At 43.7% G+C, this 23,451-nt stretch overlaps 3 protein-coding genes across 6 annotated transcripts in view; all 3 read left to right on the top strand.

Moving 5' to 3' along the window:
- Positions 1-3,418, top strand: part of LOC101358345 (POU domain, class 2, transcription factor 3) — a 143,444-nt gene extending 140,026 nt beyond the window's left edge. The window contains exons 14-15 of the mRNA XM_012558190.2: positions 1,504-1,639; positions 2,605-3,418. Coding sequence (XP_012413644.2) covers positions 1,504-1,639; positions 2,605-2,644 — 176 coding nt within the window. The 3' untranslated portion in view covers positions 2,645-3,418. The remainder of the gene's footprint in view (positions 1-1,503; positions 1,640-2,604) is intronic.
- A 7,204-nt stretch (positions 3,419-10,622) lies between these two features.
- TLCD5 (TLC domain containing 5) lies at positions 10,623-16,510 on the top strand. Of its 3 annotated transcripts, XM_004385616.1 has the most exons (4): positions 10,636-10,695; positions 12,950-13,470; positions 15,256-15,328; positions 15,686-15,915. In XM_004385616.1, the coding sequence occupies exons 2-4, from the start codon at positions 13,272-13,274 to the stop codon at positions 15,792-15,794; spliced, it is 381 nt and encodes a 126-aa protein (XP_004385673.1). In that variant the 5' UTR covers positions 10,636-10,695; positions 12,950-13,271; the 3' UTR covers positions 15,795-15,915. The 3 variants fall into 3 exon arrangements, with proteins under 3 accessions (XP_004385671.1, XP_004385672.1, XP_004385673.1); XM_004385614.2 differs by having other exon boundaries at positions 10,623-10,695; positions 15,256-16,510; XM_004385615.2 differs by having other exon boundaries at positions 10,628-10,695; positions 13,282-13,470; positions 15,256-16,510.
- A 5,670-nt stretch (positions 16,511-22,180) lies between these two features.
- ARHGEF12 (Rho guanine nucleotide exchange factor 12) overlaps positions 22,181-23,451 on the top strand; it is a 166,346-nt gene continuing 165,075 nt past the window's right edge. For both annotated transcript variants that reach the window (XM_023739912.1, XM_023739910.1), the window contains exon 1: positions 22,181-22,875. In XM_023739912.1, the coding sequence (XP_023595680.1) occupies positions 22,844-22,875 (32 nt within the window). In that variant the 5' untranslated portion in view covers positions 22,181-22,843. The remainder of the gene's footprint in view (positions 22,876-23,451) is intronic.

Raw genomic sequence — 23,451 nt, 5'->3', positions numbered from 1 at the left:
AATGGGCAACTTCTGTCCGGAGGTGAGATGGGAAGGCAGAGAGGGTTAGGAGCTGGTTGAATGGACATGGGGAATCGGGTGGAAAGGAGGAGTGTTCTGTCACAGTATGGGGAGAGCAATTAGAGTCACATAACGATGTATGTATATGTTTTTGTATGGGAAAGAATAAAAATAATAAAATAAAATGAGGTTTCTGAACAACACAGGAATTCCTTGAAATAATGATACATTAGATCTGAAAGGCCCCTACCTAAGTCAGCATGCATTCAATGTACTTCAAAGGACATTAAAATCTGTGCTGGGAAAGAAAGGGTTCTGTGATCAAGTAAGTTTGGGAAACGCTGAGTAAGCAAAGTTTAAGTATGTGCTTGTTTGTTTTTTGTTTTAATTGCAGCACTTCTCAGCGCTCAAGTGCATTACACATTCCTAAATGAGCTATATGGGAGGCTGAAAGAAGGCAGGGTCTTCCAAATCAATTTTATACAGAACTCTATTTTTCAGAAAGTACCTACAGCATTTCATAGAATTGGATAGGTTGGCCATATGACCGGGTATGCCCAGGAGAGTCTCAGTGCCTGTCTCTTGTCCTGATATAATTATCAATAGCACCCCCTTTGACTCTTCAGTGTCTTAGTTTGGGTAGTAAAATATATGTCACCCTATCCACGGAACGAAGGTCCCTGGGTGCCATAAACGATTTGTGCCAGACTACTAACCAAAAGGTTGTCGGTTCAAATCCATTCAGTGGTGCTGCAGAAGAAAGGCCTGGTGATCTGCTTGCGAAAGATCACAGCCTTGAAAACCTATGGACTGTAGTTTTACTCTGCGCACATGGGGTCAGCATGAGTCAGAATCGACTCGACAGTGATGGGTTTTTTGTTATCCATGGAACACTGGGAATCCCCAACACAAGAATTCAGTTTAATCCAAATTTGCCACTTTATAGAGGAAGAAAATGAGTTTCAGGGAAGTGAAGTAAGTTGCTACAGGCCACAGAATTGTTTAGTGATGACCTGGAACATGGACTCAGGTTTCCTCACTCCTAGTTCAGAGCTCTTTCTAGAAGACTACGTGTCTTTTCTCTGTGGCGATGGGAAAACTAGAGAGGCTGGCACTTTTCTTTCTTTCTTCCTAAGCTTTCCTAAGTTTCTTGTTTCATTTTCCCCTCCTTTCTTGGTCTGGAGCTGCATATGCCCAGCCCAGGGTGTGTCCTGGAGTAGGATGATCTTGGCATGTGTCCTTCTTGGGTTTGGCAAGCCTTGGACTTGCAGAACCAGCTGCACCTCTCTCTAGGGCCTGCGCTGCAGAGAGCATTAGGATGAGAGCCCCAGGGTGCAGGCGTTGATGGTAACATGGTAGGAGATAGGCAGATGCGTGGGGAGGGAGAGGGTGCGATCCCTTGGGGGATATATCAGGGAATCAAGTGTCTGCAGGGCAATGTCATGAGGTCCCAGGACCCAGCAGCATTATTTTCCCCTTATTTTTGCCTTTCCTTGTCCTCAGTCACATCATCCTGTTCCCCTGTGAACAACAGCAGGCCTTCGTCTCCTGGCTCAGGACTCCATGCCAGCAGCCCCACCGCATCTCAAAATAACTCAAAGGCAGCAGTGAACTCCTCCTCCAATTTTAACTCTTCAGGGTAAGATGGAGGGGAGAGTGCAGCAGCCATCCCAGGAGGGCCAAGGGCACGTGAGAATCTGGGTCAATACTCTGGGAAAGAGAACTCCTCCCAGGGTTGGGTGAGGGGAGTAGGGTGGCAAGGGGAGGACGGAGTGAAGAGCCAGTCCCTGGACTGTATCCCTAGGGAGCGGGGATTCAAATGAGAAGCTTCAGCAGGCGAGCAGTCCTGGCAAGGAGATGATGTTGACAAAGCCAAAATTTCCATCCTCACTTCGAGGGTGGAAATTTCCAAACACTCCTGTCAGAAAGGGCCAGTCCTTCATTGGGCTTAGCAGGGCTCCACTTCATACCAGAAAGCCAATTCTCCAGGATGTTCTGAAATGAACCTGGAGCTTAGACACAAAGACAACATGGAGCCCCAAGCGTGGCAGACCTGCAGGCAGCCGGGGAAACAGCTCCTGGGCCTTGGCTCAGGAATCAATGAACCTACTACTCTAAAAAATATTCTCAGAGCTGATGCTCTGAGAGCATCTGCCCTGATCCTGAGAAAAACAGAGATTTAAAAGTAAGTGGGTAGGTTAAAGCCCTGAGCTTATTGGGGGAAATGAATCCACTTGTTCAAACCAAGGCAGTCTAGCAGGGCAGCCAGCTTTTACTGGCCAATTGATGCACAGCCCAAAAAGGTGGAGCTCCTCACTCACCCCCACCAAAAAAGGGGAAATCATATAATATACATTACTGCTTTAAAAAAAAAATTTAAATTGAGATTTAATTCACATACCATAAAGTTCACCATTTTAAAGCGTACAATTCATTGGTTTTTAGTATATTCACAAGCTTGGACAACCATCACCACTATCTAATTCCAGAACATTTTCATCACCCCAGAAAGAAACTCCATACCTGTGCTAGACACTCCCTATTCTCACCTTCCTCCATCACAGTAAGAGCTTTTTGATTGACTTGTTTCTTCCTTCCTTCCAGATCTTGGTACCGATGGAATCATCCCACCTACCTCCACTGAGACCAAAAATTTTTTCCTACTCCACCTGGCCCTGTATTCCCCACTGGAAGGGAGTCACACCTTCTATGCATGGACAGATTGCTTTAAGAAGAGTGGAGGAGAATCCCCACTACCAATGAACCCACACTCTTGCCTTCTTCAGGAGCAAGGGCCTCCGGAGATCCAAACTGTGATTGAACCATGTGCTGACTCTTAATGCTCTTGAAATATATATCCCTTGCTAGGAGTTTGCCACTTTTACCTTCCTTGCCCTTGTCTTCTAGTTCTAAATATTTTAGATGGCTTCACTGTGGCAATAGTCTTTCAGAGAAAGGACTTCTTGGCCATTATTCTCCAAGTCATCTATGGGATTCTGGAGATAGCTATTTGCCTCGTGTGCCCAACTACCAGAAGGGGAGATAATCGTTTTGACTCTGAACTTAGCCACAATCCCTGAACGGATCCCAAAACCTGTGAAAAGATTGGAATCTGATGTTTCCACCAAAGCTTTGATGTTTTCTCTGTTCAGCAGTTTTCTGACTGATTCTTCATTTTACTCCATTTTCTCTTTAACTCCTTGTTTTCTAGAACCAGATCCATTCGTTATTGTATTCTCCAAGTTCCCTCCTCTTTCTAGAAGGCTGAGCCACCCCTGGTCCCCTGGGCACATTTCTCATCCACAGGTGCTCTTCTGTCTGCTTGCCTTGCCCCAGAGCTTCGGCAAGCTCTCCGTCTCCATGTTTCTTTTTCTCCCTCTCCTTGTTTCTCCATATCCTGTCCTTTTCCTCTTCTCCCGGCTGCAGAAGGAAGAACACAAAAGCAAACACACAATTATGGTGGCAAAATACCTGTATATAGCCCTTTCCTGTTTTTGCATTCTCTTCTTCTCTCCTTTATGTGGAGTTTTTCAGCAACATGTTTAACTCAGGTGTGAATTTTGAAGACATCTCTGTAATATTTTATCTTCTTTTTAAAAAAGAAAAGGAAAAATACCAAAGTGTGAAATGTTGTGCTAGCTTCCACAGAGTTCCCACATGAGGTGGGGGTCTTTGTTGACTTCTTTGGGAACATATCTCTAGAGTCTTCTTCTTTGTGGGCCAGTGTGTAGAGATGTAACATGAAGCCATTCTAGAAATGGTAACTTTTTTTAAAGATTGCATATCCAGGAAAATGTTGAGATTCAAAAGAATCTCTATGTTCCTAAACAAATTTGTATAGTGATTACATAAACTATTCAACTGTTGATAAGAGGTTTCGATTATTGTTCTGTGTCTTTCTGTTGGTGGTGGGGGGTGGAGAATGTTAGTGCATATAATGAAACAAGATGGGAATAACGTTCCAAATTGGTGCATTGTTTATTGCTTACATTGGGGGCAGAGTAGGTAAGAGACTGGTGCACACATACAATGCATACATGTGTGCATTCTTTCTTGGTACCCGTGGATGCCGGAGCCTACCCCTTCCTGCAGTGATCCTGGCTACCTTGATATCTTGCTCAGGTGAGCACTGAAAGTAGATCTCTTGCACTGTCCAAGACTCTAGTTTTCATTCATCTGTACATGGCTTTTAATTATGAGAGAAATAAACACAATTGTAGCCTAGCTGTTCAGCCTCCAGTAGCTTCCATTGCTCATGGACTTGAGTCAGTTGCTGAACAAAGTCAAACCTAAAAGTGAGCACAGATTCGCCTTTCAATGTCTACATGATTCCATAAAACCCATAATTCCAATGAAGTTTAAGTTTAGCTTCTTCAGCATTTAATTAGGCACAAGAGAACCTAGTACAATGACAACTAATCACTGTCTAGGAAGAAAGAAAGGGGGAAAAGATTGTTGCTACTGCTTTTCAGTTTTTTTTATACTTTAATCTTTAGTTGACTCAAGACTGGTGGGCTCAGCTATGAGCTCCCAAGACTGAGGACTTTTGTCCAACTCAGAGGATGAGCTTAGTCCCAGGACTCCAGTTAGGAATCCTACCATGAGCCCCCAGGTTTCCAGGCTCAGTACACCCCCTTCAGGTGCACTGTGTGCATAACCATCTCACGTACTGAATATGGTGACTCTTCTGCTTCTTCCCCTAGACTGTGGTGAGCGCCTTGTAGTCAAGGCTGTCTTTTTTCTCTCTGTATCTCCATGCCTAACATTGTAACTAACACATAATAGGCAATTCAGATTTTTAAAAACTGAATTTCTTTGTTTTTTCTAAACACCTTCCAATGCCCTTCACTGATGTAAATGCTGTGAATACAGGAGAATACAGTACACACCTGTAGGAGATTCTAGTCCAGTGGAGGCAGCATATCTGGTAGCTACCAGCACACCCTCAATAGTCACATTGCTTGAGTTCGTACCCAACTCTGCCTCATACTAATTGTGTCACCTTGGGCAAATTCCTTGACTGCTCTATGCCTTAGTTAGTTTCTCACCTCTAAAATGGGGATAATAATAGTCCCCACACTACAGAGTTGTTGTCAGGATTAAATGAGTTAATATATGTAATGTGCTTGAAACAATGCCTGATACATAACAAGTGCGATGTCAGTATTATCTGTAATCATTATGATATTGTCATTGTTATTAAATTGGTGGGGAGAACTTTTCTGGGGGATACCATTGTTGACAAAGATCTGATTTGGTGGAACAAGGATTATGGCCAAAGATATATAAATTAACAAATTTAATCCCAGGTAAGGAAGCTTGAACCTGGAATTCCAATCACCCTTGAATAAAAGCCAGATAAAGGCCCCACTGGAAGACCTAGCACCCTCCGTTATTCCCTTAGCCTTAAGACCCCCAGAACCTTTAATACTCCATTCTTTCATGGGAAATAGTGGCAGCAAGAAGAAACCCCTAGATTCAGATGCTATAAAGATAAAAAAAAAAAAAGAAAAGTACTGCAACAAAAATGAATAAAAAAAAGTTGAGATTTGCATACTATCCGTTTAGTGAAATGGATCTCTCCATTTTTTCTTTAGGCTATCATTACGTCTTGTTTGGTCTATTCTAACACCTTTGAAACAAGCTTTCTTCTCCAATTCATCGTATACTGTTGTATACTGTTTTTAGTTGAGCCTCCCTATAGCAGGGGTTCTCAACTTTGGTTGCACATTGGAATCATCTAGGGAATCTTTAAGAAAAGATTGACACCTGTGTCCCAAACAGAGATTCTGGTTTACTTTATCTAGCGTGGCATATGTTTTTTTTTTTTTTTTATTGTGGTAAAACATACATAACACAAAATTTACTATTTTAACCAGTTTAGAGTGTAGAATTCAGTGACATTAAGTACATTCACAATGTTGTGTAATCATCACCACTATCTATTTCCAGAGCTTTTTTTTATCATCCTAAACAGAAACTCTACACCCATTAAATAATTACTTCCCATCATCCCCACCCCCAACTCCTGGCAACCTTTATTCTAGTTTCTGTGTCTATGAATTTGCCTATTCTAGATACGTCATATAAGTGGAATCATACATTATTTGTCCTTTTGTGTCTGGCTCATTTCGCTTAGCATAATGTCTTAAAAGTTCATTCCTGTTGTAGCATATATCGGAACTTCATTCTTTTTATGGCTGCACATTATTCCGCTGGATGTATATACCGCATCTTGTTTATCCATTGATCTGCTGATAGACATTTGGGATGCTTCCACCTTTTGGTGGATAATGCTGCTATGAATATTTGCATACAAGTATCTGTTTGAGTCCCTGTTTTCAATTATTTTGAGTATATACCTAGGAGTAAGGGGGACTATATGAAGAAGAAAGGGGCATCAGGATTGCAGGAAGACTCATTAACAACCTGTGATATGCAGATGACACAACCTTGCTTGCTGAAAGGGAAGAGGACTTGAAGCACTTACTGATGAAGATCAAAGACCACAACCTTCCATATGGATTACACCTCAACATAAACAAAACAAAAATCCTCACAACTGGACCAATAAGCAACATTGTGATAAACGGATAAAAGACTGAAGTTGTCAAGGATTTCATTTTACTTGGATCCACAATCAATACCCACAGAAGCAGCAGTCAAGAAATCAAAAAACACATTACATTGGGCAAATCTGCTACAAAAGACCTCTTTCAGGTGTTAAAAAGTAAAGATGTCACCTTGAAGACTAAGGTGCACCTGACCCAAGCCATGGGTCAATCACCTCATATGTATGTGAAAGTTGGACAGTGAATAAGGAAGACTGAAGAATTGACACCTTTGAATTGTGGTGTTGGCAAAGAATATTGAATATGCTATGGACTGCCAAAAGAATGAACAAATCTGCCTTGGAAGACGTATAATCAGAATGCTCCTTAGAAGCAAGGACAGCGAGACTATGTCTCACATACTTTGGACATATTATCAGGAGGGATCAGTCCCTGGAGAAAGACATCATACTTGGTAAAGTAGAGAGTCAGCGAAAAAGAGGAAGACCCTCAAAGAGATGGATTGACACAGTGGCTGCAACAATGGCTCAAGCATAACAATGATTGTGAGGATGGCGCAGGACCAGGCAGTGTTTCATTCTGTTGTACATAGGGTCGCTACAAGTCGGAACTACCTCAATGGCACCTAACAACAGCCTACGAGTAGGATTGCTAGGTTGTAAGGTAACTATGTTTAACTTTTAAGGAGCCGCCAAAGTGTTTTCTACAATGGCTGCACCATTTTACATTCCCACCAGAAATGCATAAGAGTACAGATTCTCCACAACCTTGCCAACACCTGTTATCTTCCCTTTTTTGTGGTAAAGTATACATAACAAAACATTTGCCATTTTAAACCATTTTTAAGTATACAGCATTAGAATTTTTTTAGAAAACTCCTCAAGTGATCCTACTATGTTATCAATGTTGAGAACCACTGCTGAAATGTCCATATAAATCACTGGGAATCTTGTTAAAATGCAGATTCTGATTCAGTAGGTTGAAGTTAGGAGTCCCTGGGTGGTGCAAACAGTTAAGCACTCGACTATTAACCAAAAGGTTGGCGGTTCCAGTCCACGCAGAGATGCCTAAGAAAGGCCTGGTGATGTTCTTCTGAAAGGTCACAGCCTTGAAAACCCTATGGAGCACAACTCTACTCTGAAACACGTGGGGTTCCATGAGTCAGAACTGTCTCAAAGGCAACTGATTTAGGTTTTTGTTTTTTTAGGTTGGGGCTAGGGTATGAGTATCTAACGAACTCCCAGGTGATGCAGATTTTGCTGGTTCATGGACCACATTTTGAGTAGCAAGACCTTAGAGAACATGATAATATTATTCCCTTGCTCAATAACATCATAGGCTCCCTGTTATCTACATGATAAAATACCTTACCTGGTATTTTGGTCCTCTAACATCAGTGGTTCTCAAGAGTAACTGATCATCTGAATGACCTGAACAGGTTTTAAAAAAATACAGATCCCTGTGCCCCTATACAATCTTCAGGGTGCAGCCTGTACAAGGGTATTTTGAAAACATTTCCCAAGTGCTACACATGATCAACAAGATTTAGGAACCACAATATTCTTCCAATGTACTTTTCCAGGCTCATTTCCCATTCATTCAACCAGCAAGTATTTACTGCACCTGCCTCATACCAGGTTGTAATCTAGCATCACCTGAACTCTGCTAGATTCTCAAGGGATAAGAATCAGTATCAGCCAATAAATACCAGATACAATGCTTTGGGTTCAAAAAAAAAAAAAAAAAAAAGAATCAGTATCAGCACAAAGCTGGTTCCTATGAGGTGGAGTTCAGACATACCTCCACTCTCCAAATTCTTCACCATTTATGACACCAGCCATCCCTCCTATGGCAATGTCTACCTCTTTGCTGGATTCAATAATTCATTGCAATGGCCACATAGAACTCACAGACCATACTCACAGTTATATGGTTTATTAGGGAAGTAACAGACTATAGGAGTCCCGGTGGTGCAGTAGTTAAGAGTTCAGCTGCTAACCAAAAGTTTGGTAGTTCGAATCCACCAGCCACTCCTTGGAAACCCTATGGAGCAGTTCTACTTTGTCCTATAGGGTCGCTATGAGTTGCAATCAACTCCACAGAACAGGCTATAACTTGGGATCAGGATCAACTTGGAAGTAACTGGATACAACTCAGGAGAAAGGATCAACTTCATCATCAATCAATCTGGACAGCTTCCAACCAGGACAGCTCTCAGCTCATTCTCACCCATGCCTGCAGGCCAGGCCCTCCTCTTGGCCTCTGCCCTGCTACGACAAGAGTTAAGCTCTTTAGCTCCGCTAGCAAGTCTCCTGCCTGAAGGCGCTCAGCTCGCTCTCTGTGGGCAGGCAAGCTTACCCCAGCCATCTCTCTCTCTTGATGGGCCAGTAAGCCCACCACATTGTCTCGTGCCAGTCTCCTGGTTTCTGCTGCTCATACTGCTGCCACTGTTTCTCCGCTGCTGGGCTCTGCTGTGCTTGCTACCATTTCTTGCCATCTTCATTGTTATAGCTCTCTTTTCTGGGTCTAGGAGGTTCTCAGTGCATGGACCCTGGGTCCAAAGGATACACTCTGCTCCAGACTCTTCTTGATGGTAGGGAGGTCCCCCCTGAACCTCATGGGATTGGCCTTTACATAAGCCTAGCAGGACACATCTCCTAGCTGGACTGTAAGTAAATTCTACTGGGTGGATTTTCAAGCTACTATTTGCATAGTAACGGACCAATCCCTTGCAAGATTGTGGCCCAACCAATCATTTTTGGCAGAATTATAAACCCAAGGCCTGAAAGCCCATATATAAAAAGAAACTTATTGCACTGCACAGGTACTAGGGAAAGAAAGATGAATATGGTGCCATCCTTGTCCTTGAGGGGTTGGCAAGAAAAAAAAAACTACCAAAACTAGACTATTTATTATTCCCCAGACATGGCCTAAACGTTCACACCTCTGTTTAAAGGTATTCTCTTTTTAAGAATGTCTGGGCCCCTCAGCACCCCTTCATTGCCTGTCCTGATCAACCAAATCAGATGCCCTCTTTTAACCCATCTGAACCTCCATACTTATGTTTGGTCATCTCTTTAAACTTACTCTTCTAGGTATTAAAATATAGAAACCCAGAATGGAGAAAGGATTTACCCAAAGTGAAATAGCAACAACCACAGTTAACATTTATATGGTGACTTCAAGGATATCATGTCTGGTAAAGTAGAAGGCCAACGAAAACGAGGGAAACCTTCAGTGAGATGGATTGACATAATAGCCGGAACAATGGACTCAAACATGCCAACAATCATGAAGATGGCGCAGGACTAGGCAATGTTTTGTTGTTATAGAGAAGGCTGCAGTAAGTCGGAGCTGACTCCACAGCAACTAACAACGTGTCAACCATTGTTCTAAGCACTTTACAAATGTAATTTTAAAAAAATTGGTGCAATAACCTTATGAGATAGGTATTATTACTACCCCCCATTGTATGGATGACAAAACAGAGGCACAGAAAAGTTAAATAACTTGCCCAAGGGCACACAGTCACTGGCCAAGCAAGATTTGCTCTTAACCCTTACGCTAAACTGACAAGTTGGTATCATGGCTGAAATTAGGAGTAACATTTAATTCCCAGGCCAGTGTATTTTCCTGGAAATAGCTATGTGTGTGCTTGTTTCACACTTACATTGCAAACAGGAGGGCAGGGACTGTCTTTAACATCTGCCACAGTGCCTAGTAGTGGTGCCAACACGCAGTAGGTGTCAATAAATGGTTACTGCATCCTGGGGGCGGGGATGGATAATGAACCAACCAGACAACAAACAAACAGACAAGAACATCAGCCTGCAGGTCTCAGGTGACTACTAGATCGCCTTCCCCTCTCCCCCAACCCCCTACATCCTGGCCCCCTCTTGCGCGAAGAAGGAGGAGCCTCCAGCTAGATTTCTGAACGCCCCACGCTGAGCTTCCGCTCTGCGCTCCGTCCTCCAGCCACCAGATGCCCCCAGACCCCCAGCTCCTCCTCCTACGCCGTCACCTCCTTCTCCTCTCCCCTCGTTCCGCTACTTCCTGTTCCCGGGATCCGGGCCCTGAGCTCTGGGCGCCGGGGCGCCCAAGGCTTCTTGGAGTACTAAGCCAGGTAACAGCGCAGCGCGATCCGCCCGGCCTGGCAGGCTCCCACGGGAGGAAGGGCTGGCGGGGATGAGCACCGCGCGGGAATCCCTGCCCTGCCCGGCTCCCTGGTGGGAAGGAGGCGGGGAGATGGTCTGGCGTGGGCCTCTGAAGGGGACGGGGCATCCTCCTGCCTTTGGGCGCCCGAGGCCTTTCCGTGCCAGGCTCTCGGCGCCCGGCCGGATGCCTGGATAACGGTCTGGCTCCGGTCCTCCGGAGCCCGGCGTGGCAGTCTGTAGGGCACGTCCTAGTGGAGATGCGGCCGTGGTACCTACGAGGCGCCCAACGTTGTAGCTCGCTGCCAGCCCCGCCTGCTCCGAGGCCGAGAGCCAGGTGGGCCCGCCCAGCGCTCCGCCTCCCAAATCTGGACCAGGAATGGGAGAAGAGAGGAGAGGAGCCTTGGGCTTTCGAGCTGGAATGGCCATCTAAATACCCTTACATTCTTTTACACAAGAGGAAGCGGATACCCAGAGATAGAGTGGCTTTCCCAAGGTCACAGAGTTATATCTGTCATTTACAAATGTCTTTTCTTTTATTTAGGTGTTTGTAAATGGATTACTGTTTCTTCTGTTCTGCCAGGGAATTAGGATTCAGAGACAAGTACTCTAAAAACACTAATCGGCATATCCAGATGAGCTGATCCGCATTACTGGCCGGTTGCCCTGGCCTTTAAAAGGAAACATGGGAGGATGGTTCTTTTCATTCTCGGTCACTTTGCATTTCTGGCTCTTGCTTTGAACATTGGCCTAGCTCTTTTACAAAACCTATCTCAGAACTTTGTGTCAAAACTGGACCTAACCACAGAATTCTTCAATCCTCTCTTCTTTCTTTCTTTCCCTTTTTTTTTTTTTCAAATCGAAGCTCCAGAGACTAGTGACTTGTCCACACTCTTACGGCTAGTTAGAGGCAGAGACAAAATTAGAACTCAGGTCAATGATTGACACCTACTGTTTTCTTTAATAGAAATCTGATTTCATCTAAAAGTTGTACAGAGCTGGGCCTTCATAGCACCCTCTCTGAATGGCATTCTTGGGAGTGGCTGCATATTGAGGTCTAGTGGTCTGAAGATACTGTTTTGCTTGTCAGAATAGGGTTAAGCAATAAGTGTAGCTATGCAGAAAATTCCTGCTAAGATGAGACAGATATCTGAAATGTTTTCATTTTTTTAATATGTACTTTCAATAGAGGAGCTAATGAATATTAATAACAATGCCTTGGTCATTTTTAGATTTTAGTCTTGCATGCTAAATCGATTCAGTTACAATTGTTCTTGTCCTGATGTGTTTGTCAACCAGTAAAAATTCCAAAGCGTAGCTTTCTGACATGGTTTCATTTTTAACTAAATAATTGCCTTAAAGACATTTCTTTATCTCAACAAAACTCCCCTTATACCTCCAAATCCTTCTGCTTCTCCCTTGGTAAATCTTTGAATTGGGTTTGAGAACTGAATAGAACTCAGATTTTGTTTTATTTTTTTCCCTTCTAGGATGCCTGGAATCTTTGTTTACTTCTGTATTTAGGTTTATCCCATGTTTTGATTTCGACTAATAAACCTGTGACCCAAATCCAAACCTCAGCTGAGTGTTGTTGTTAGGTGCCATCGAGTTGGTTCTCACTCATAGCGACCCTGTGTACAACAGAACAAAACCCCGCCCGGTCTTGCACCATCATCACAACTGTTGCTGTGTTTGAGCCCATTGTTGCAGCCATTGTGTCAATCCATCTCATTGAGGATCTTCCTCTTTTTCAATGACCCGCTGCTTTACCAAGCATGATGTCCTTCTTCAGGGACTGATCCCTCCTGATACGTGTTCAAAGTACGTGAGACAAAGTCTTGCCATCCTCCCTTCTAAGGAGCATTCTGACTGTACTTTTTCCCAGACAGACTTATTCATTCTTCTGGCAGTCCATGGTATATTTAATATTCTTGGCCAACACCATAATTCAAATGCATGAATTCTTCTTCAGTCTTCCTTATTCACTGTCCAGCTTTCGCATGCGTATGAGGTGATTGAAAATATCATGGCTTGGGTCAGGCGCACCTTAGCCTTCAAAGTGAAATCTTTCCTTAAAACTATAATAAACTGCCATGTGTCATGTGACCTCTGTCAGAGCCCACAAGTGATGGTTGTTTTTCTCATGAGAGCTTCTCTTTAGGAGTTTTGAAATGTGAACATGTTATCTAGTACATGTATTATAATATGCGTGTATTATTGTCCTAGGTCAGTCATCACTGGAGGGTTATTACTGACATTCACTCATTGTAACAGCACGTTATGTTAGTCTACCAATCAGTATGGTTCCTGCTCTGCAGTTTACAGCTTTCACTACTTGACATGTTATCTGTCAGGAACATGGATGCAGAAATATAGCCATATTTTAAGTAGAAGATTCTTGGCTCTGTGATAAGGAAGACTGTTTCAGTGAAAGCTATATGTTTGTGCTATTCTGCAGAAGAAACGAAGACATATACACAAAACAACCCAATGCTGTTTTCTTAGGGTACATCCTTTGTTTTTCTGGTTTTGGTCTTTTCATCATAGGATGGCATTAGCTCTGTGTCTGCAGGTGCTGTGCAGCCTGTGTGGCTGGCTCTCGCTCTACATTTCTTTCTGCCACCTGAATAAGCACCGAAGCTATGAGTGGAGCTGCCGGCTGGTTACATTCACCCATGGAGTCCTCTCTATAGGCCTCTCGGCTTATATTGGCTTCATTGATGGCCCTTGGCCTTTTACCCACCCAGGTAGGTGGAGGACCTTAAGGGAATTTTGCCTTGGGGATTTATGAGTCTTAGAAGGATGGGGGAGTCCCTGGGTGGTACAAATGGTTAAGTGCTCAGCTGCTAACTGAAAGGTTGGAGTTCACCCAGAGTCACCTTGGAAGAAAGCCCTGGCCATCTACTTCTGAAAAATCAGCCATTGAAAACCCTATGGAACACAGTTATACTCTGACACACATGGGGTCGCTATGAGTCAGATTCAACAACAAGGCAACTGGTAGTGGTGGTTAGAAAGATGGGACTTTTTCACAGAATTTGTGCAATACTGAAGAATAATTCACATTATAATTTGCATTGGGAGTCTTCATTCTTCTTCATTGTTAACTCTGGTATATTTCACCTATTTCTTCTTTTCATAACTCTACTTTTTAAAAAATTTTATTGTGGTGAAATACATATAACAAAACATATGCTATCTCAACAGTTTCTTCATGTACAATTCAGTAACATTGTTTACATTCTTCAAGTTAATACAACCATTCTCACTATCCTTTTCCAAATCATTCCACCACCATTAACATAACCTCAGTGCCCCCTAAACAAAAACTCCCTCTTTCCCCCTCTCTCCCACCACATAACTCTCTACTTTTAAAACAAAATTTAAATTGTTTATTACAATTTAATCCATCAGAAATGTGCAAAACAGAAAGCTAATATCAATATCCCCCCAAACAGATACAAATGGAACTGTAAAATATATACGTTTTGGTAACCTGCAGTTTTACTGAATTGAATACTCAGTGAGCATCCTTTCCATGTCTGTGAATATTGTTGCTGTTGCTGTGTGCCACTGAGTTGATACCGACTGATAGTGACCCCACGTAACAGAGTAGAACTGACCCATAGAGTTTTCTTGGCTGTAATCTTTATGGGAGCAGATCACCAGGTCTTTCTCCCATGGAGCCACTGAGTGGGTTTGAACAGCCAGCCTTTTGGTTAGCAGCTGAGTGCTTAGCTATCTTTTAATTGTTATATAATGTTATCTCTTATCAAATTTACCGTCATTTATTTAACCAATGCCTCATTATTTTGAGTAACTATATTTTTAAGCTGCTGGCTATACAAGTGTTACTTCCTTAGTATACAAAAATTGTACCCTGGAATATGATTTAAGAAAAAAATTCCTTAGATTCCTTTTTAAAATTTCTTTAGATCCCCATATTGAGCTTCTGAGTTTTCCCCACAACTTTCAAACTGAGATAAAAGCAACTCTTAAGCTTTATATTTTATATGAATGTTTTTAATGGATTTGAACATCTCAGGTCCCTGTACCCTGTGTTCTTGGGTACAAGAACACACTAACTTCTAGGCTTCTCCACCAGTATCTGATAACCAATTCAGTAAGCTAAGAAATTAATCCAGCATTCAGAACAGAATGACTCAAGAGTCTGGAAACAGACCTTTAGCTGGTTCAAAACAAAACACAACGAAGGGTTTTAATTGAAAGAACAAAATAACTTGATTTTATGCTGTTCCATAGAGAGGAACTGAAATAATTGCCTGAGCTTAAATCAGTCATTGAGATCTGATTCATCAGAACAGCATTTCCTGGGGCCTGCAACGTCATTTGGTTAGGTAAAGACCAACGTTTTCAATTGTAGTCTATGTTTGGCTGTCCTTAAAAAGCATGTGCCTACCATTGCCTTTGTGTTCTGTGATTCAGAAAGGTTTGAGAGACAACACAGGATCTCTGTGCAACATAGTATAATTCCTAGTCACTCAATTTACATCTGTCTTGATTTGTTCCAGGCTCACCCAATACACCTCTCCAAGTGCACGTTCTGTGTCTCACCTTGGGCTACTTCATCTTTGACCTGGGCTGGTGCATCTACTTCCAGTCTGAGGGTGCCCTGATGCTGGCTCACCACACACTGAGTATCTTGGGCATCATCATGGCCCTCATGCTTGGAGAGTCCGGCACAGAGGTCAATGCAGTCCTCTTTGGAAGTGAGATTACCAATCCCTTGCTGCAGATGCGCTGGTTTCTCCGTGAAATAGGGCACTACCACAGTTTCACTGGAGATGTGGTGGACTTCCTCTTTGTGGCTCTGTTCACTGGAGTGCGGATTGGTGTAGGAGCTCGCCTCCTTTTCTGTGAAATGGTCTCACCCAAACCCAAGTGGTTCGTGAAGGTTGGGGGAGTAGCTATGTATGCTGTGTCTTGGTGTTTCATGTTTAGCATCTGGCGCTTTGCATGGCGAAAAAGCATCAAGAAGTACCATGCCTGGAGAAGCAGGCGGAGTGAGGAGCGACAGTTAAAACATAATGGACTTCTCAAGACTCATTAGCCAAAGCTTGCTCCAGACAATGGATTGGGTTAAGTCAGCTCTGGGAACCAGGTTGAAAATATGGCTGTTATGGAATCATGCTTATAACAAACTTAGGTTATAAAAAAGGGCTAAATTTATTCATCAGTGTGGTCAGTCTTTGAACCAAGCCTATACCAGTATTAAAACACTAACTTCTATAGTGGCACAGTTGTAGAAAGTGAGAATATTTAGTGGTGGTTGTGAGTCAGAACTATATGAGCATTACTGTATACATTTTAGTCTGTGGTGACCCTGGGTCCTTTTACCCCTGAGAGGCTTGATGTTTAGATAACTTAGAAAGGAAGTTGAGAAGGATTAGTGCCATATTTTCCTTGTTCCTTAGAGGAGTGACTCCAACAAATGCTTACTCCTGCTTTCCATGTAATATTTAAATAAATAAGTTCATCCCATTTGCTATAAAGCTAGAGACTTTTAGGAAGATACATGCCTTTGGCATTCTGAGCATTGGATCAGGGAAGCCAAACTTGCCCTCTGCTTAAATAAAGGGGGCTAGAAGGATGGGGTGAAACTGTGGCAGTGGTGGTGGGGTACTTACTGAACTCCCCCATCCCAATTGTGACAGAGGTCCTCAAAACCACCGCCAGGTTCAGTCATTTGCTAGAAGGTCTCACAGGACTTAGCATATAGTTGTACTCATGGCCGTGATTTGTTACAGCAAAAGGTTACAAAGAAAAATCAGCAAAGAGAAAAGGCACATGGGCAAAGTCCAGGAGAAACCAGGCACAAGCTTCCAGAGTCCTCTCCCAGTGGAGTCGCACAAAACCAAAACCAAACCCATTGCTGCTGAGTCGATTCCAACTCATAGTGACCCTATAGGACAGCATAGAATTTCCCCATAGAGTTTCCAAGGAGTGCCTGGTGGATTCAAACTGCCGACCTTTTGGTTAGCAGCCATAGCTCTTAACCACTACGTTGCACAGGATGTGCATAATTCCTCCATCACTGAGTTGTGATAACAAGTATGAAATGTTGCCAACCAGGGAAGCTCACTAGGGACTCAGTGACCAGGGTTTGTATTTAGGGCTGATCGTGTAGGCACCTCTGCCTGGCACATACCAGAATTCCAGAGTCACTCCCAGAAAGAAAGCTGGTGTTCAGCATAAACCACATTGTTTGCACAAATAGTTTAGGCACAGTGAGCCTCTCGAAATCATAAGTTCCCAGATGTGGGACCAACCTAGCAAGCAGGCCTGGAATCCAAGGATGGCAGTTTAGGCCTGCTATGTTAACTTGTTTTTTGCACAAAAGCTATATAGTTAGAGCTTTGGATGCGAGATGAATGTTGGGTGGGCAGATTTACTGAGTCCTATTGTACAGTTTCTGCCCAACCAGGAAAACTGTATGCCGGTTCTCAAGGCTTTTGTGCATTAATCTCCTAAGCATGAGAGGCTATGACTAAATTCCATAGGGATTTACTATGTGGATTCCACTGTGCTTGAGATGGCAGTTTAGGTTTCAGCTCTGCTGTACATACTGCGAACTAGAACCAAAGACTTTAAAGAATACCTGTGCATTGGCCTCAGGGTGATAAGGCGTCTTCTGTTGTTGTTCCTTTCAGATTTATTCCCTTTTAGTCCTCTTACTATTTTTTCTTCTTCCTCTCTTAAAATGGTGCCACTCTCTATGGACCAAGTATTATGACAAGGCCAGTCTTGGAAGGATAAAGAATATTTCTTAGTGCAAAAGTCTCTGATCTCACCTAGGAGAAACAAAAATATAAACTTATAACGGGGTTAGGAATTAAGAATTTCTGGGTTATAAACTGATTTTGCTACTCACTTGCCAGGTAATTTGGGTGGGTCACTTGTTTACTCTTTGCCTCAGCTTAAACCCTGTTGTGAGTGAATGAAATGTGCCATTGTGTATTTCATAGACATACTGTGTGGCATTTTACTAATGGTAGTCCTTTTATGGGAAAATGAAGTATTTATTTATTTATTATTTATTTATTTAACTCTGTTATTTAGACCAGTGGGTGATTAGCTCAGTTGGTGAGCAAGTGTTTGGTGCTATTGAAGTCAAGGCTGAAGGTGAGCATGAAGTGTCAGTCCATTCCAGGGTCACTGGTAATACTAACCTAATGAGTGGTCTTGAAAGTGGATGTCATTGGTCACAGAAACCAGGCATGAAGGAGTGACTGGAACTGCAGAAAGTCATCCGTGCCATGGGAAAAGCAACTTTAAAGGCATGTGCACAGTGATTCTTATAATGCTGCCATTTGGTTAGAGAGTTTTGCTGGGCATTAAAATAATCTGATAGCTTCTCCACCTCCTTTTTTCCTATGATCAAACAAACAAACAAAAACAAAACTCACTGCCATCGAGTCGATTCCGACTCATAGCGACCCTATTGGACAGAGTAGAACTGCCCCACAGGGTTTCCAAGGCTGGAAATCTTTACAGAAGCAGGCTACCACATCTTTCTTCTGTGGAGCAAAGTGGCTAGTGGGTTCCAACCACTCGCCTTTCTGTTAGCAGCCGATCACTTAATCACTATGCCACCAGCGCTCCTTTTTCTGTGATCAGTATCCCTAAAATGCTGGTGAGCTTTCCAACAAATTTGTGGTCGAAGTAGGATGCTGGGGAATGCTGATTTTTAGCAAAAAGCCTAGTGAAAAAAGAGTGGCTTGGCACATGAGCTTCAGAAAAAAAAGAAAATGAAAAAAAAGCTGGCTCTTGAATTCTGGCACAGTGTAACCTGTTCCATACCAGACAAATGAATAGGCTTAATCTGGTACCAGTTCTTTTTTCCTTACTCCTTAGAAGTAAAGTGTTTGCAGTCTTGCCATTTTGGGGCACTCTCATGGGAATGTACATAGATTTTTTTCAATGATGAGAAACCAGAATAATTGGTAAGCGAAAGGGAATTCCTTATTTCAGCTTTATTTGATGTTGTAATTAATAACTATGAGGAAACCTCTCTGAGAAGAAAATGTGACATGAAGATGACTCAGCAGTTAAGATGCTGAGTTTTTACATCACGGGTAAATGAAGGGCTAATTAACCTGTGGTATGGTCAAACAAAATGAAGTACTCATTTACATTTGAATTACTATGTAATAATTACTAATATTGCCCAAGAAGGATTTATATATAACATTTGTACTAAATTTTATAAAAATAAAGAACTTTATATCACTCCAGCATCTACTTTTATATTTTTATTGTGGTTTTAACAAGAATATTAAAATAAAAAAGCCTTTTGGCCTGGAGAAATGTTGACTCATATTCAGCTTATCAGTGCAATACTTCTTGTCTGCTGTTTATCATCAGCCGTTCCCGCTATTCTTTATTGGGGGGGGAGGGGAACAATCTAGCTACATAAAGCAGTTTGCCAAAAGACAGAAGAACTTAATTTCTTCCTTGTTCTCCTACCTGTTTGGGCAGTTGCTTTGAAAATGTCAGATGAGCTCCGTGAAGAAGACAGAACCTTTGGCTCTCTTCAGACTGCACTTCCATTGCCTAGAACTGTGTTAAACACATGGTGGTGGTGTTGTTAGCTGCCATCAAGTTGGCCCCCCACTCACTGCAACCCCATGCACAGTGAAGCAAAATGCAGCATAGTCGACAGTGTTATCCCATGATTGGTTATGGATTGGATTATTGTGATCATAGGGTTTTCATTGGCTGACTTTTGGAAGTAGTCTTAGTCTGGAAGCTCTGCTGAAACCTGTTTAGCATCATAGTAACAAGAAGGCCTCCAATGACAGACGGTGGTGGCTGTGCGTGAGGTACATTGGCTGGGAATCAAACCTGGGTCTCCTGCGTGGAAGGTGAAAATTCTACCACTGCCCTCTTGGACACATAGTAGGTACTCTATAAACATGTTGAAATAGTGAATGAAGAGATTAGAATGTGGTTTAGAATAAGCCCCATTAGACTGAGCTCACCAATTTGATTGTGTCAGCAATGTCACTTTTCTATGTAAAGGACTACTTGACCTCGGGGGCTGTGTTCTACCTACATTGGCTTGACTCTTCTGAAAGCATATAGATAAAAACTTTAGAACGGTGGAGAGCTACAGATAGCCATAAAGGCTTCCAGGGGACGTTTTTTAAATCATTAGAGCTTTGTGGGTGTACATAGAGATTTTCATCATTTAAAAAAATAGTTCTAGAATGAATAACCACTGGTTTAATTAAGTCCTTTGCTTACCCTCTTCTGAAGCTTTCCCACTGCAAAATGCCTTCTTTGCTCCCAGCTAGAACCTGGGATCTGTTTTAGTTTGGAAAGATCTCGAAAGCAGCCTGCCAAGAGGTTTTGTATGCAAGGAAGAGAAGGTGAATTAGGAAACTTTCCCAGTTTGTTTTATTTCTGAAGCTCAAGTATTGAGGCATTCATGAAGGGAAGAGGGGAACTCATTTTTAAAATGCATGATTTGATGAGTCATTTGGTCCAATTAATTTGATACTTAAACACTTAAAAATTATAACAGTAGAGGAAAATAAGATATTTAGTGCATTTAAGAAAGATTAATTAAGCTGGAACTAAAGTTTGCATTTTGGTCATTGTATACAGAAGGATGGCACTCATTCCAGTCACATGTACAAAATACACAACTTAAGTTTTCAGGATAGAATTGTCATGCTAGGACACACCAGCAGGTGGCAATGTGCCCTGGTCTGATCATTAGGAAAATGACTTGGAACCCTAATCTGCTTCTGTTCTTTCCGAAAATAAACATGACAAAATTAGCTGGCTGTGCCTTGAACTTAAAAAATCGAGCAATAAAGAGTCATCTCTGGCCTCTATCTTTTCATTTTTTTCCCTCCGTGTTCTAACGTCAGCCTTAGCTCATGCATCTATTCAGGGATAATGATCCTCTCGTGAACTGTTTCGGAATGACTTAGAAACAGCATTGTTAGGTAATTGTTTCCTCTCCACATCCAATGTTTATTAGTTTTGATTTACCACTTGATTTCCACAAAATGGCTGAAGTCACCCACCGACCCAGGTTTAAACTCAAAACTCTGATAAAAGGGATAGCCATTTTAGATGTTAGCAACAGAATTAAAGAACTATATGCATGTATGTATTAAATTGCCACAATATTGAATTATTCAATCATAAAACTAAATGGATATCTAAATCTCTCCACTCGGGAGGGAAAAAAAAACGAAAAAATATTTGGGAACTCTTCAAAGAGAACTTTAATGCTACTTACGGGATAAATACGCTTTATTTTCTTCTCCTGTTTTCTTTCTACAGCAAGCTTGTTAAGTCGTTGTGGAAAGCACCATGCTTTCAGAATTTGGCAAATAATACATTTGATTTCGCCAAGGCAGAAAGAGGCTAAAAGCAATATTTATACCAAGAAATCCTGGCTCCAAGGAGGCTCCAATTCCCAAACCCTCTTTTTTCTCAAGTCCTACACTTATTTATCTATGCCCCTGGTCCCCCACCCCTAGGAGTTAGGATTTGTGCGCGGTGACCTCTTCCCGGGGCCAGGCCAGCAGGTGCCCCAGGTGAGCGCCCAAAGCTAAAACCTCTCTTTCCTTGGGGTTAGCTTCAAAAGAGAGGGATAGTGTCCGGACGCCTGGACCTAAGTTCACGTCCATCGGTTAAAAGCATTCTACACGTGTTATTAGAATATAAGGGCAATCAGTACACTCAAGGAATAAAAGTTTCTAGGACAAGGTTGGGGGAGTTGCCAAAGAGCTCCTATGAACTCGGGATTGGGGAGTGCTCTTTGGCGATCTCTAGTTAAAGCTCAGTTAGTACACTTTAGGTTCGAAAGCGCAGATGCTCGGCACAAACGCAGCGCTTGGGGTGACGGTGGTTGGTGAGTGGGAATGCTGCGGGCAGCGAGTTCCCACCTCCCTCTGCCCAGTAGAACTACTTTTTCGTTACGCCAAACAAGGCTCCGGCGGAGGCGTCCGCGCGGGGGCGGCGCAAAATCTCAGAACGCGCGCGGGCCGGCGAGCGCAGCGCGACGGTTCGGAGCGCGGCGGAGGGATCCCGAGTGAGGCGAACTTCCCAAGTCAGAGGGAAGGAGGCCGAAAAAAGTCGGCGGGGGAGGGGAAAGCGAGCTCGCGCTGGACTGGGCTGGGGCCGGGAAGGCAGAACCGGAACCGGAACCCGCGCGCGCGCTTGGAGTTTGTCGCGCGGCCCCCTCAAAGCCGGCGTGCTCCCCACCCTCCACGCGCGCTCCCGCGAGGGACCCCAGAACCCGGCGAGCGGGGCCTGCGCGAGGGAGCTTCCGCTGCCTCCCCCTGCGGGCGTCCAGGGCTGGAGCATCCAGGCCGGGCCGGACGGGAACCTCCCGCCCCTCGCGGGAACCACCGCCTACCGGAGCGTCAGGGAGGAGCCGTCGCCGCCGCCTCTGCCGACTGCGGAAGAGACCGGGCCCAAAGGGATGGGGAGCAGCCCGCGGCGCTGAGACTCAAGTCCCTGTCACCTCTCGCTCCCCAGCACCCGCAGCTCGTCCCAGCGCCTGGAGCCTGGTGGAGGCAGTGAGGAAGACGAGAGTGGTCCTCCGCCCCGGCGACATGGAGCCGCGCGAGCCTGGCGCGGGACTGCCCGAGACGCTGCCGAGGCTGCAGCAAGGAGCCGCCGGCGGCCCCAGATAGAGTGGAGACGCGAGGGCCCCGGCCCTATCGCGGCCGGGAGTTTGCGGCCCCCGAGACCCCGGAGGAGGAGCCGACACTCAGCCCTGGTCTAATCCCTCCCCAGTTCCTGGAGGGATTCCCGGGTCCCCGTCCCCACGGCTCGCGGACTTCCCACTGTGACGAAGTTTTTTCCTTGTGCCTTCTTGAGGATTTATCACTAGCTTTAGAACTCGCCTTCTGGCGAGCTTGACTTTCTCGGTTTGTTTTGGGAGATAACTTCTTTTGCTCCAACCTATAGCCCCTTTCCTTGATCTTTTCCAATCGGATGTTCTAGATGACTGAATGGAGTTTTGAGTTGGACTTTTGTGTTGGGCCTGATCCCAGTGCATTGGGGGTGGGGTGGAGGTGTTACTGTAAAATGCAAGTTGGATAAGAGGAGGACCTCTCGCCAAGGGCCCCAATGAGTGGCACACAGTCTACTATCACCGACAGGTTGGTATGAAGCTCCTCCTTCGCTTAGCCTTCTAGATTCGGCCCGTCTCCTCAGGAGAGTCAGCGAGTGCCCATTGCCTTTGACCAGTGAAGTTGACAGGCACAGGAGAGGGGGTTGTTTCGGAGCTATTCAGATAGACTAGGGTGGCTGCCAAGTTATCGGCTGACTGAATTTGGAAATGTTCTTTTTTCTGGAGAGAAACTTTTCTAGAGTCCCAGAGAAGGAGTAGGTAAAACCAAGATTATGGTTTTCTGTTTATAGGGGTTATTAGTATTCTGTACTCATCTTGGAAACAGAGGAAGGTCATTTTGGGTGAAGGTCAATTCTTAAAGTCGAGTGGGTATTGGTTCTCGTCATCAGTGTGACTCCTCTCCCATGGTACTCTAGACACTGCTATGTTTTAGGAATTTCTATCCGTGAACTTAATTTTGAGCTTGCTGCATGGTGATTTATGAACTTGATCTCTTTTACGTATTGACCTGCACAATGTTTAATTATCTCATAGCTTTCCAGAGTTTTAAAATTACCAGTAAATCACAGACTCTGGCTGGAGGCAGTATTAAGGAGCGGGGGGG

The sequence above is a fragment of the Trichechus manatus genome, unplaced genomic scaffold (genome assembly GCF_000243295.1).
Source record: "Trichechus manatus latirostris isolate Lorelei unplaced genomic scaffold, TriManLat1.0 scaffold00143, whole genome shotgun sequence".
In the NCBI taxonomy this organism is placed as follows: domain Eukaryota; kingdom Metazoa; phylum Chordata; class Mammalia; order Sirenia; family Trichechidae; genus Trichechus; species Trichechus manatus.
Note: the sequence above shows the minus strand (reverse complement) of the source record. Positions and strands in the feature narration are given on the sequence as shown.

Excerpts from the sequence above, each read along its gene's own strand:
- TLCD5 (XM_004385614.2), top strand. The coding sequence starts at position 13,272 with ATGGCATTAGCTCTGTGTCTGCAGGTGCTGTGCAGCCTGTGTGGCTGG. Across the intron at positions 13,471-15,255 it reads TTGGCCTTTTACCCACCCAG|GCTCACCCAATACACCTCTC; the intron begins GTAGGTGGAGGA and ends GATTTGTTCCAG.